Raw genomic sequence first — 15,599 nt, forward strand, 5'->3', positions numbered from 1 at the left:
TAAAAATTTTTACTGCCATATAGCGCACTCCTTTTTGATAGCATGATAGCTGTCCTAGATGAAAGTTGTGGGGAACATCTAACACTGTATAAATACCTGAAGTTCGAATCCACGCATGAGTACAGCAAAATGGGTTGAATAGTACATAGGTTATTAAGAAACAAAAATTGAGACGCTGTCGGTGCAGTTCCTGGGTAGCTCAGTCGGTAGAGTGTTGTCGCGCTCAGCCAAAGGTTCCGGGATTAATCCACGGCCTCGGAACAATTTTTTCCTTGGAATTATTCAAGTCTGCTTCACAGGGAGCTTTACCTGAAAGCTATATTTGCATAGCAAAAAGAATGTTGATTTGTTTTCCTTGGCTTTTAGGGATCCGAACGAACCCAGGGTTCAGAAGACGGACTACGGCACTGTGAAGGAGAAGACGAGGTACAGAGGACTGAACTGGGAGACCTACGAGACGGGCAGCCAGCTTTACCTCAGCATCGGTGAGTCCTGCATGCTTCATCAGCTGTATTTGTTCCTTGTAGAGCGTGATAATTTATTTGTGCCGCATAAAATAAGAACTGTAGAACTTCATACTGCAAACATCAATATAAATATAATTCCTGGGCGGTAGTAAAATTATCAAGAAGACATGAGCATTCAGAATGAGAAACGTATATGCAAGCAATAATAGCCCACATAGATTATTAATATTTTCGGTTACTCCATCACGTGCTAGATTTGAAGAATCACCTGTACGTAGTTTCAGTTTTTTTTTTAATTGGTTATTTTACGACGCCTTATAAACTACTAGGACATTCCATAAGTTTTTTTTTGTATTTATTTATTTGGTGGTGTCAATAAAGACACATGTCATCACAAGTTCCAGGTCACGTGGACCCTTGCCTTAACAAGAATATTGCTTAGTATATCGTGAGTACGTAAATGAAGTGTGACCATCTTCTCCATCAGAGACGGAGACTGGTAAGCTGGATATGTAGGTAAACTTTCAGAGTCAATGATTTTTGCAGAAAAGTCAACATTACTTGAATGTTCACCAGTGGCGGCTCGTGGGTATTGAATTAAGGGGGGCTGCATACAAAAATAAACCAAGCAACTTACTTTATTTAAGGATTAGTTCCGTGCGCCTTATCTTGTAAGTTGTGTTTAAATGAGACAGGCTCATGTTAGTAGATTTACTGGCATTTAAAAGAATCCTACGTACAAAATTCCGTCACACTGGTGACGCTGATATAACCCATGCTGTTGCGAGTGTCGTTAAATAAACCATAAATTAATTTTTGTATGCAGATTTGAACCTTAGAAATATCTAACTGGCGATGTTGTAGTTGGTTGTATAACATGTATACATGATACATCAATAAATGAAAAAATAACTGAGCCAGAAATTGAATTCAGGATATTCAAGAGTACGCACCAGGGCGCTTGCCTCATTTATTGTGATGTTAGATGTTTCAGATTCCATTATGGTTTGAAAACATTCTAGCAATGGCTCCTTCTTCTCATGAACAACATTTACTGTTCTTATTTTAAATCCATCTTGTTGCCCCGGCTGATGGAATTGTCTTTGAAACACATTAATCTAATACAGGCTGTGTGGAGATCGAGAGAAGAAAGCAGGGATACTGGATAAATCAGCAAAAAATATGCGAGCCTTTGTATTTTGTTTAGGGGCTCTTTCCATTATGAGATTCAACTGATGGACACTTAATTTCACATTTCTCCTGAATTGTTAAGGCACTGAACTGAATAGAATGTAAATATTGTACAGAATTAAACATTGTTGCACTTGTTATACTCACAACATTAAAGAAAATGTATTTAAAACTGCGCGCTACTGACAAACTACTGCAAATTTTGCAGCGCCTGGAAACTCTGGATTCACGGCAAGGAGCAGCAGGGAGGAGGGGTAAAACTAACGCGCAAAGCATCCGAGACGAGACTGGCAGCTCCAGGGGAGGAAGTAGCTTCACCCTATAGTCCTTGTCTCTCGTTTCGCTCTGGCAGCACCAGGGGAGGAAGTGACTTCACTAACGATTGCGTGCATGTCATTGAGAGCGAAATTTTTTTAAAAATTCGAGCCGCTAAATAGAGACTGTATAATAAATATATTTCACAACATAAAACGAGACAAGAGCCACAAATGTCTTGGGGTGCTGCAACTCCGCAGCCCCTCTTCGAAAGCCGTCCCTGATGTTCACTGAATGCTATGTGTAATTATGGTTTAATAAGTGGATTAGGGTATGTTTGTAGTTTCTGAAGATAATTTTGACGTAAGTGCTGTACGTAGTCACTGAATTAAATGATTTCCAGGTCACTGTACAGTTGTGCGTTAGTAATGTAAAAATCAGCACCTGTGATGGTTCTGCAAACAGCTCTTTGGATCCATCGAGTTTCTTGATGTGGCGGGGATGGGTTTGAGCTCAAATTTCTGACGCGTAGGACATGTATGATCGTATAAGTCATGTGTACAGCAATAGTCTGGTTTTGAGGGGAATGAAGCTTTTAAGTATTGGGTATAATTCTAAGAATCTTTGCAAAGCTCTGTCTCGTATTAACTGTATATGTTGTCTGTATGTCAAACGACTGTCCAGTACTAGACCAAGATATCTGACCGTTGTTTTGAAGGGGATGTGTTGATTCTGAACAGAGAGCGGTTGTAATAATCGTGGAAATCTCCTTCTAAAAACTACTGCTGTACTTTTTTCCCCGTTATTTTTCAGTCGCCATCTGGTAGTTCATTGGGTGAGTAAGTCCAAAGCTTCTTGCATCTGTTGTAAAGCACATTTGATGTTGTGATGTTTTGTATAAAGGATTGTATCATCCGCATATAAGGCGTGTCGGCAGTTGGATGGCAACAATGCTGTAAATCAGCCCTCCTAGCGGTGACCATTGAAATCTTGTACTACGTAACAGAGCAGCAATTGTTTCATAAATTTGCAATATTGAAAGTCTCGAAGTAGCCATATTTTGTAAATACAGTGGCTGTTTCTGATTTGTAGTAAACAAGACAGTCCTAAAGGTACGAACAAAGGTGCTACATAAAAATCCAAGTTGCAAGAGAAAAACATGCAACTCAGTGTGTTAGGGCGTTACAAGAAGCCTGTGGGAGACAAGTCCGATCGTACTGAACTATTGCAAGTTGGGTGGAAGCGAGGCATTTGCTTTCAATCAAGAGTTGACATCCGAAGAGCTTTAGGTTGATCAGTGAGAGAGATATCCAGAAATGCTGCTGCAGATGAAGTCTCCCGTCTTCCAAGAATTTGGCAACGTATTGTTGACATGGCAGGACACTGTATTTCAAGTATGTAATGTCAAAAGTACTTACAACTTACTTACAAATGGCTCTTAAGGAACCCCAGGTTCATTGCCGCCCTCACATAAGCCCGCCATCGGTCCCTATCCTGTGCAAGATTAATCCAGTCTCTATCATCATATCCCACCTTCCTCAAATCCATTTTAACATTATCCTCCCATCTACGTCTCGGCCTCCCCAAAGGTCTTTTTCCTTCCGGTCTCCCAACTAACACTCTATTTGCATTTCTGGATTCGCCCATACGTGCTACATGCCCTGCCCATCTACGTCTGGATTGAATGTTCCTATTTATGTCAGGTGAAGAATACAATGCGTGTTGTCTAACTTTTTCCATTCTCCTGTAACTTCATCGCTTTTAGCACCAAATATTTTCCTAAGAACCTTATTCTCAAACACCCTTAATCTCTGTTCCTCTCTAAAAGTGAGAGTCCAAGTTTCGCCATCATAAAGAACAACCGGTAATATAACTGTTTTATAAATTCTGACTTTCAGATTTTTTGACAGCAGACTGGATGACAAAAGCTTCTGAACCGAATAATAACAGGCATTTCCCATATTTATTCTGTGTTTAACTTCCTCCCGAGTGTCATTTATATTTGTTACTGTTGCTCAAAGACATTTGAATTTTTCCATCTCGTCGAAAGATAAATCTCCAATTCTTATATTTCTATTTCGTAGAATGTACCTAAATAAATTTAATGTGAAACAGTAACTATGTTGCCATTAATTTGCGAATGCCTTAGTATATAGAAACATTTTCACACTCAAGATGTGTTATCAGGAGACTAATTTTGAAAACATATACAGATTTCGACATTCTGTAAAAATTGGACTTGCTGGGCTTTAGAAGTAAGCCGAGATTTGAAAAAATGATGTTTTGGGAAACATGTGCGTTTCGTCATTATTTGTTAATAATGATTAAACAAATGCCGAATTGTCGTTACATAATTTCTTTTAGGGCACAATATCCTATACCATACATAATTCATATCTACGTTGAGCACGTCAATACTGGAATCACTTCTGGTACAGAAAATCAAGATGACATCACAAGGAGAAGTATGTGGCTAACGAGAAACACAGGCTACGGCTTGACGTCACATTCTTAGTCATAACATGGCCAAGATGAATAAGTTTATATGTAAATGCACGTTTATCATGAGTTTAATATAGCAATTCCTTTGCTTTTTAGAACTTTGAACATGTATTTATATTAGGCGATTGTTACGATGGCCATGATTAGACCAAAATAACCACGTGACTCTGATTCACGCCGAAGCCTGCCTTTCTCGTTAGCCATAGAAATAAATATAGAAAAGTAGCTATTAGATACAAAATACGTAATCCAGAATATTTTATCACAGAACTGACAACTAGCGTGTATTTATAATATATTATAATATGGTTTAGATCTCATTTTGTCGAAAGGGAGGGGAAGAATAAGGTGGGAATACGGAAAACTCACTTCAATGGTTGGCACCCATGCTTATAGCCATATATTCAATGGAGAAGATTGTAATAGCACAGTCTAATTATATACAGTCATGAAGCTTGAGTTGTGAGGGTGCTAGGAACAATAGACTGTGCCGGTAATATTTCGTATTGTCTGTAATGAGGCGATATTAGCGATCCTAGTGGTTAGCAACTATCTATGGATGCATATTTACTACGTATTGGGCTTCGTGACTGTATATACTAGACTGTGGTAATACCAAATACCTTACTATAATAATACCGGACAGCTGTATAATAGCAGCATTGGCGTGAGTGCGAAATATCGCGGACCTGACGTCTGGCGGAGCGGGATGGAATTACGTCCATAGATACAAATATTAACATAGCGGGATTCGGACTGTTGTTTAAAACGTGAGTTACTAATGTGGAATAATATATGAAACACTTAAGAAATGTTGAATAATATTTAATGTAAAATTATTATCTCATATCAAAGCTGCATATTATGAGAAATATTGCATACTTCATATTTCTTTCCGTAATTAATTGTTGCATATTTTTTCTTTGGTTCAGTGAGACAAAATCAGTTCTGATATTAGGAATGAATTTACAATAATGCTTTATATACCCATTGCTGTCAACTGCAAAAATAAAATTGATAGTAATCTGATGCTTGTAATAATTTAGTAAAGGCATATGGACAACAATAAAACTCAGTTTGATAAAACTTTAAAATTTCCGATACATTTTAACTCCTATTCATTTATTAGGTCTAAATAAAGAAGCTAATTTGTATTTTTCTACCAACACAAAGACGAAGGAATTAGACATACTAAAGAATGTTGTTGACTCACGGAAATCGAAAGTACAATTTTGGAGCAATTTGTAATGCTATAATTTTGTAGCAATTATAAACAGCACATAGACATCCTGACATTTTAACACAACACTAATTAATAAAACTATTAACTAGCCCAGCAACAATATACATTTCAGTTGATTACAGCTTGTTTCTTGAGTATCACCACACCGGCCGCCTAGGTAGCAGCACCAGCGTCGTTCGCACGTAAAACTGCTAGCTGTCCGGTATTATTATAGTAAGGTATTTGGTAATACTTCTTCAAACGAAGCCATGATATCGTGTTATTTTCTTTGCGATTCCATTCGATTTTTGATTATCGATTGTCGCGTTACTGCTAACTTTTAATTGGCTAAATTGTATTATTGTTTGCGAAGTAAATGTTTAAAGATTGAAGTTATGAAGCTTGTAATAATTTTACTTGGTTGTTGTGTCTACTTTCTTCAATGAGAGTGTAAATATTCTAAAAATTGTTGTGATTGTAGATCGACAGATCATTCATCCACACGCACGTAACGATTTCTATACCTAGATAATGCTCGCTGTATGCGGCAACTGTTTCCTGCCCACGCATGACGGTTTCATCTATGTGATTGCTGCTTGGCAACGTAAAATAAAATAAACTCAAGGATTAGCGTTATGCCGGCTTAGTGTTGTCGCTGACATGATTCCTGCTGGCGAAATATCAGCGTCAAACTCGATGATGCGTGTAATCCAGGCCGCTAGATCGCTATCCCTCAGGCTACAGGCGCTCAATGTTCAATCAGCATTATTGGAGAGGAATTTAGCCTTACAGCGGAGCTTAGGGTGGTAGTAATTCGCTCAAATATTTGATTTTCTTCCGCTAGAGCTGTCCATTTATTTCATTTCACTGTGATTCTGAAATACGATATACACAAAGTCTAAAAAAATATTTTTTGAAATAAAAATTACATTTCCTTAGTAAGAATTTGTCATTATCATTAATTATTTATTGAATATTCACCAAAGAATCGCACTAAATCATTGTGGGCCATTCACGTTTGTTAAGCATTATTACTATACCAAATTTGTCCCCGATTAAAATATACGGCACCGAAATTCCGTTCAGTGAATCAGTAAAGAATCTAGGTATTTATATGGATAAAAGTTTAAATTGGAACAGTCAAGTTGCAGAAACCTGCAAAAAAAGTATTCTCATTAATCCACTCGTTTAGGCGATTGAAGAATTTTCTACCCTTTTCCATGAAAAAGGTGTTAATCAAACACTCGTGATGTCCCACTTCGATTACTGTGATATTCTGCTTACTGACCTAAGCGTTACTTCGGCGCAGAGACTACAACGTGTTCATAATATGTGCGTCCGTTTCGTCTGCAATATTCGCCGGGCATATCACATAATACCATCTCTCGAAATGTTGTCCTGGCTCCGTCTAGAAGATCGTAGAAAAATCCACTGTCTTTCCCTTCTCTTTCACATATTGCATTTCTCCACTCCTGTCTATCTTGCGTTTCCTTTTCAAAATGTATCCACCCATCATAACCTAGACACACGATCACAACACTCCTCAATATTATCCATTCCCTCCCACCGAACATCCTCGTATTCATCTTCTTTCACTGAGGCTGTTCCTCGGCTTTGCAATTCCCTACCGAGTAATGTCAGAGACTGTCAGACATCAAACCAATTTAAGAATAGACCAACGAAATATTTTTCTAACAATTCTTGTTAACAATAATAGCTGTTTCAGGTTCTCAATGTTTAATGGTTATATATCACAGAATAAATATTTAAATTATATCATTACTATTATTATTATCATTATTATTATTAATTATTATTAATTATTAAATTGAAGGTTTTTTTAAATAAAGAACGATAGTTCAAAAAATACAAATTTGAGATATTAAGCATTTATGGCAAGCGTACTGTAGTGGCCATCTACTGAATTAGTTGTTAGGGGGAAAAAACGCCATAGATCTATGTTATAGGGTGGAAATTTTCAGTGGTTTTCACAAAACAACCATAGTCCAAAGATTTTTTTTGTGAAAACAGCCATTGTCCAGGACGATGGTAGGATTTAAAAATATTCCATTCGTATCTTCTTGAAACATTTATCCATAAAATTTTAAACTGTAGTAGATTGGCAGTATTGCTTCTTAAGTAGGCGGCAAAAGCCACCTCAGAGAAATTGTTGTATTAGTTATGGAGTCATTTTTATATACAGAAGTAACCCCATGGAAGAAACGTAAGCAACGAAAGGTAGGTGGCTGTTATTCTGATGTTTGGTGAATATGTTCAATTTCAAAAATAATTGTACTTCATCTTGTTCACAAGTATGACAGACAGCTGCATGCAAAATTTTACTGCGGTATCTATCTATCTATCTATCTATCTATCTATCTATCTATCTATCTATCTATCTATCTATCTATCTGTCTGTCTGTCTGTCTGTCTGTCTGTCTGTCTGTCTGTCTGTCTGTCTGTCTGTCTGTCTGTCTGTCTGTCTATCTATCTATCTATCTATCTATCTATCTGTCTGTCTGTCTGTCTGTCTGTCTGTCTGTCTGTCTGTCTGTCTGTCTGTCTGTCTGTCTGTCTGTCTGTCTGTCTGTCTCTCTGTCTGTCTGTCTATCTAATCTAATCTAATCTATCTATCTAATCTATCTATCTAATCTATCTATCTATCTATCTATCTATCTATCTATCTATCTATCTATCTATCTATCTATCTATCTATCTATCTATCTATCTATCTATCTATCTATCTATCTATCTATCTATCTATCTATCTATCTATCTATCTATCTATCTATCTAATCTATCTATCTAATCTAATCTGTCTGTCTGTCTGTCTGTCTGTCTATCTATCTATCTATCTATCTATCTATCTATCTATCTATCTATCTATCTATCTATCTATCTATCTATCTATCTATCTATCTTATCTATGTATCTTATCTAATCTATCTATCTATCTATCTATCTATCTATCTAATCTATCTATCTATCTATCTATCTATCTATCTATCTATCTATCTATCTATCTATCTATCTATCTATCTATCTATCTATCTATCTATCTATCTATCTATCTATCTATCTATCTATCTATCTATCTATCTATCTATCTATCTATCTATCTATCTATCTACTTACCTATCTACCTACCTACCTACCTATCTCTTTCTATATCTATCTTTCTATATCTATTTATCTATATCTATCTATATCTATCTATATCTATCTATATATTTCTATATCTATCTATCTATATCTTTCTATATCTATCTTCCTATATCTATCTATCTATATCTATCTATCTATATCTATCTATATCTATCTATATCTATCTATCTATATCTCTCTATATCTATATCTATCTATCTATCTATCTATCTATCTATCTATCTATCTATCTATCTGTTTATTTATTTATTTATTTATTTATTTTTATTGCTAGTAAGTTTGAAATGAACACAAATTAATAAATACAATGAAAGGTAATCTAGCCCACTCCTGAATGAGTAAGACTCGTGCTCAGGAGGGGATTCCAATGCAGACAAAAATAAAATTAAAATTGAGAATGAATACGGATTAAATAGTGTTTAATATGTTTAAACGCAAACTATAAATGCATTACAATTTTTTTATTAATTTGTAGAGGATTCGTGGTTGAAATATTATTGGAATAAAATTTGTTTAATAATCTGGGACCTTGACTCATACTATGATAAACAGCTGCATTGGTTTTACATTTTGGTTCACACAAACGCAGAGAATTCATATTTTTAGTTCTATATGTATGTATATACCTTCCAAAGTTATTAAAATTTCTGTGAAAATATTTTAATAAAATAATACATTTTTTTAATGTTGAAAACTTTGGAGTGTTTAAACAGCAATTCAGTTGGGTAATCTTTCTGCTTTTTTAAACAAATTTATGGTCATATGGTCATATATCTGCCAAAATGTTGTATATATCGTAAAAATTCCTTCACTGACATTAAGATAAATGTTCAATCTTTATACAAAAAAAATTTAAAATTGACTGTTTTTGACCCTCAAACCTGTACATCCCCCCTTAACTGACGCTGGGTTAGGACAGGCTGTGTTTCTCTCGGCATCATCAATTTAAAGTTTATATAAAGTTTATACAAGAGCTGACTCCATCCCAACAGTGCGTCAGTATTTTAACAGCTCTGTTTATTCTAATTTAAATATGAGCCAGTATTATTTAAAAAACAAAGACCAGCAAATACTAGCATTTTCAAGTTATGAAATTACCATTTAAAGTTGTATGAAATTTGATCACAGTTACGTCCATCATAAACATTCAGTTCTACATTCCCTTGTGATTTTAAATTAGCGGCATACAGTAAGTTAAACAACATAAATCTCTATTTATTTTGCTCATTTACAGACCAGCTGGGGTGCCTATAATAGAGTCCACTGCAGATTTACTCAAACATCGATTATATTTAACATTTCCCACCCCCAAAAGCTTCCCAAAGAGATACATATTTAATGGAAATTTCAAATTAGGGCGATTCAATAGAAAACAGTTGGACGTCAATTTAAGCTGCGACACAAGCAATGCTACAACCTGCGCAAGAGAACATTTCTTATGGCCAGAGAAATAGCAGTGATATATAATAGAAACATCTCTCATAACAGTTGATAAAGCGTCGTAAAATAACTAATTTTAAAAAGTATAAACATTTCGACATGATGAAATGATCATTGTAGTCCTATAACATTTTATTTCATACAACAGATAGGTCTACAGGGATGAAATTACAGGAGAATGGAGAAAGTTACACAACACAGAACTGCACGTACTGTATTCTTCACCTGATATAATTCGGTATGGCATAGTTGCGCCCCGCGGTCAATCGGGAGACTAGGCATGGCATAGTTGCTCCCCGAAGAAATCAGGTAGCAGAATGGACATGGCATAGTTGCGCCCCGAAGAAATCAGGTAGCAGAATGGACATGGCATAGTTGCGCCCCGAAGAAATCAGGTAGCAGAATGGACATGGCATAGTTGCGCCCCGAAGAAATCAGGTAGCAGAATGGACATGGCATAGTTGCGCCCCGAAGAAATCAGGTAGCAGAAGGGACATGGCATAGTTGCGCCCCGAAGACATCAGGTAGCAGAATGGACATGGCATAGTTGCGCCCCGAAGAAATCAGGTAGCAGAATGGACATGGCATAGTTGCGCCTCGAAGAAATCAGGTAGCAGAATGGACATGGCATAGTTGCGCCTCGAAGAAATCAGGTAGCAGAAGGGACATGACATAGTTGCACCCCGAAGAAATCAGGTAGCAGAATGGACAAGGCATAGTTGCGCCTCGAAGAAATCAGGTAGCAGAATGGACATGGCATAGTTGCGCCCCGAAGACATCAGGTAGCAGAATGGACATGGCATAGTTGCGCCCCGAAGAAATCAGGTAGCAGAATGGACATGGCATAGTTGCGCCTCGAAGACATCAGGTAGCAGAATGGACATGGCATAGTTGCGCCTCGAAGAAATCAGGTAGCAGAATGGACATGGCATAGTTGCGCCCCGATGAAATCAGGTAGCAGAATGGACATGGCATAGATGCGTCCCGAAGAAATCAGGTAGCAGAATGGACATGGCATAGTTACGCCCCGAAGAAATCAGGTAGCAGAATGGACATGGCATAGTTGCGCCCCGAAGAAATCAGATAGCAGAATGGACATGGCATAGTTGCGGCCTAAAGAAATCAGGTAGCAGAATGCACATGGCATAGTTGTGCCCCGAAGAAATCAGGTAGCAGAATGGACATGGCATAGTTGCGCCTCGAAGAAATCAGGTAGCAGAATGGACATGGCATAGTTGCGCCCCGAAGAAATCAGGGAGCAGAATGGACATGGCATAGTTGCGCCCCGAAGAAATCAGGTAGCAGAATGGACATGGCATACTTGCGCCTCGAAGAAATCAGGTAGCAGAATGGACATGACATAGTTGCGCCCCGAAGAAATCAGGTAGCAGAATGGACATGGCATAGTTGCGCCCCGAACAAATCAGGTAGCAGAATGGACATGGCATAGTTGCGCCTCGAAGAAATCAGGTAGCAGAATGGACATGGCATAGTTGCGCCCCGAAGAAATCAGGTAGCAGAATGGACAAGGCATAGTTACGGCTCGAAGAAATCAGGTAGCAGAATGGACATGTCATAGTTACGCCTCGAAGAAATCAGGTAGCAGAATGGACATGGCATAGTTGCGCCCCGAAGAAATCAGGTAGCAGAATGGACATGGCTTAGTTGCGCCTCGAAGAAATCAGGTAGCAGAATGGACATGGCATAGTTAGGTCTCGAAGAAATCAGGTAGCAGAATGGACATGGCAAGTTGCGCTCCAAAGAAATCAGGTAGCAGAATGGACATGACATAGTTGCGCCCCGAAGAAATCAGGTAGCAGAATGGATATGGCATAGTTGCGCCCCGAAGAAATCAGGTAGCAGAATGGACAAGGCATAGTTACGCCTCGAAGAAATCAGGTAGCAGAATGGACATGTCATAGTTACGCCTCGAAGAAATCAGGTAGCAGAATGGACATGGCATAGTTGCGCCCCGAAGAAATCAGGTAGCAGAATGGACATGGCATAGTTGCGCCTCGAAGAAATCAGGTAGCAGAATGGACATGGCATAGTTAAGTCTCGAAGAAATCAGGTAGCAGAATGGACATGGCATAGTTGCGCCCCGAAGAAATCAGGTAGCAGAATGGACATGACATAGTTGCGCCTCGAAGAAATCAGGTAGCAGAATGGACATGGCATAGTTGCGCCCCGAAGAAATCAGGTAGCAGAATGGACATGGCATAGTTGCGCCCCGAAGAAATCAGGTAGCAGAATGGACATGGCATATTTGCGCCCCGATGGACATAGTACACAAAATAAATTAATTACTTTAGAATATTATAATGGTAGCTGCATTGAAATCAGGTAGGCCTAGCATATGATCAATTTTGCTATTTAAAATAACACTTTTTTATCGATCGCACACAATAAATGAACTGCATTTTTTGTTTGTACACCGATATCTTAACCCTACAGTGTTTCGAAAATTGAAACTTGGAACCATTGTGAATTGTTAACTCTTTACCCTTTCCACTAAACTTAACATTCATTTCAAATTAACCTCACTATACGCCACAGACGGTGTGAAAATCACTAATAAAATGTCAAGACTGATAAGGCCCCATATTCCAACGGCTGACTCATTTGAATATGTCAGTTAGTAAAATACTACCAACTTCATGGTGTTCATTTTTACGGTAGCCTATCGATAATCACTGCATGGACAGTAGAAAAAGAGTTAATAAAGTACTGCCAACTTCATGATGTTCATTTTAATAAATATTAAATCGAATAAGAAATCAATAAGATTGGTTGATTACGAGGTTCCAGTTTCCGTAGTGTCATTTTCTCTATCTATTTCATCGGGCGCAACTATTCCATGCCCCTTTTCTCTACCTGATGGGAACGGGGCGCAACTATGCCCACAAAACAGGGATTCTTTTTTTATCTGCTGCATCTTACCTGACCGTGGGGCGCAACTATGCCCTGCCCACATAATTATGAACATTAAATCCAGACGTTTGAGATGGGCAGAGCATCTAGCACGTATGGGCGAATCCAGAAATGCGTAAATAGTGTTAGTTGGAAGGCCGGAGGGAGAAAGACGTAGATGGGAGGATGATATTAAAATGGATTTGAGGGAGGTGGGATATGATGCTTGTGACTGACTTAATCTTTCTCGGGATAGGAACCGATGACGGGCTTATCAGCGTATTCCGAATCTCACCGGTTCGGTGGCATCAATGACGTCACGTTGCAGCGAAATAAGGAACAAAACTGCTGGAAGGATCGATGGCTGTCATGGCGACTGTACAAGTTGTTGTCTGTGCTACGCTAGCAAAATTTTGCGAAATTTTCGTACTGCCATCTCGTTCAAAGAAAAGAGAGCATAAACAATTTATTTCTTGAACCGGTAGTAATAACTGGTCCGTTGACATGTTCGCTCATAAGCCATTAACATATTGTTTTTACGTTGTGCTCATTACAAACAATACAGCAGAACTAAAGCAGAACACACCGCCATGACACAACAGTGCACGATGTCATTCGTCTGCTAATTCCCGCCCTATACAAGAACCAATCAGATTCACTGATGGCGGCTGATGGAGACTGCCACCACCTCTGCAAGTTGATGGCATCGGTGCGACACCGGTGGAGCATCAATGACGTCATCGGTGGAATTCGGAACACCGTGATGCCATCGGATTGCTCACCGGTGAGATTCGGAATACGCTCTATGTGAGAGGGGCAATGAATCTTTGGTTTCTCTAAAAGCCATTTTTAAGTAAGAAAGTCAAATAATTTTAACTTAATAGATCAATAGCAATATTCGAAAAATACATAAAATACAAATTTTTCATGCACTCACCTATATCGGGCGATATTCGGTCTTCCACGTAGGCCTATACTCAATTGTAATTCTTAATGTTCAGGCTCTTAAGCCCCATTCACAATGAAAATTAAACATAACCGTAACATAAACACAGAAGTTTGCGCCCAGGCTACCAAATGGGATCATTCACAATGATTCACATAAACATTGACATAAACATTACCATAAGACGTTAACATGAAAGTTTGCAAACTCCAAACTTTCCTGCTTATGCTTATGTGATTTGCAAACAGAACACAATCGTGGAGCGCTGAAGTATACGACAGAATTGAGGAAATGGCGTCGTTGTTATGTTTCCATGGTTACCAAGTATGTTTGCTGTTATGTTTATGTTCCCATCGTGAATGATGGTATGACTTCTTGATTTTACTGTAACGTTAAGTTAACGCTTACGTTATGTTTAATTTTCATTATGAATGAGCATTTATTGCAACTAATGTTTTCAGTTTGAGCAATAACCTGAATTTTGCGATGTCTATCTGACAGTCATTGATGTTTATCATTTTCTTAACCGACGATTTCAAGGCCACATTCTCTCCTCTCGTCATAATATTACTACTACTACTACTACTACTACTACTATTACCGCTAATACTACTAGTATTGCTTCTAGTACTAGTATTGCTGCTACTACTACTACTACTACTGCCACTAATACCGCTAATACTTCTAGTATTGCTACTAGTACTAGTATTGCTACTACTACTACTGCAACCACTACTACTGTTGCTACTATTACTGCTGCTATAACTATTACTACTACTGCTACTATTACCACTAATACTACTGGTAATATACTGTTAATGCTACTGTTATACTAGTGTCATTACTACTACTACTACTACTACTACTGCTACTACTACTACTACTACTACTACTACTACTACTACTACTACTACATTGTTTTAGAATTTAGAACAAGTAACGACGGGAATTTTAGGTGTTCGCACCGACGCAAGGCTTGGATATTTAGATATGGTATGATACCAAAGAAAAATAGTATTGAAATGCTTTAAGTGGAATAGCCTACAAACCACGAAGTGAATTCTGTATGCTTTAAACTCTACCTTGAGTACGCCGTAGAACTGTACCGATAAATTTAGAGGAAGTCCATTTTACTTTGTAGTTTCTTTCGTGTGAAATTGTCTCTGTCTAAGGCTGCTCCAGGGAAATTCAGAGACATTTGCAAAAGTCAGACAAGGATGGAAAGCTGCACTCCTTCTCTGCCAGTAACTTGGAAATGAAGAAATCGTTTACAGTCAAATTGGAGCTGAGCACAACCCTTGCCAGTGTTTTCTCACTCACTTTCAAGATCTGAAAGTGCCAGATGGGGAACTTGAGTTGGTGAAACTGAAGTATTAATAACACACTTTTTCCCGCGTGTTTTCCGAATCAGGATTTCATGTGGAAGCTTATGAAAATCATATTAACAAGATGGCCGAGTGGTTAAGAACTTCGGCCTGTTCCACAGACAGTCTGAATTCGA

General features: G+C 38.0%; 1 protein-coding gene across 1 annotated transcript in view; it reads left to right on the plus strand.

The window, feature by feature from the left end:
- The window catches only part of LOC138706707 (neuroligin-4, X-linked-like), a 638,906-nt gene that overhangs the window by 500,226 nt on the left and 123,081 nt on the right, over positions 1–15,599 (plus strand). Inside the window, exon 6 of the mRNA XM_069836308.1 lies at positions 367–485. Within this exon, the coding sequence (XP_069692409.1) occupies positions 367–485 (119 nt within the window). The remainder of the gene's footprint in view (positions 1–366; positions 486–15,599) is intronic.

Source organism: Periplaneta americana, chromosome 9 (genome assembly GCF_040183065.1).
Source record: "Periplaneta americana isolate PAMFEO1 chromosome 9, P.americana_PAMFEO1_priV1, whole genome shotgun sequence".
NCBI lineage: Eukaryota > Metazoa > Arthropoda > Insecta > Blattodea > Blattidae > Periplaneta > Periplaneta americana.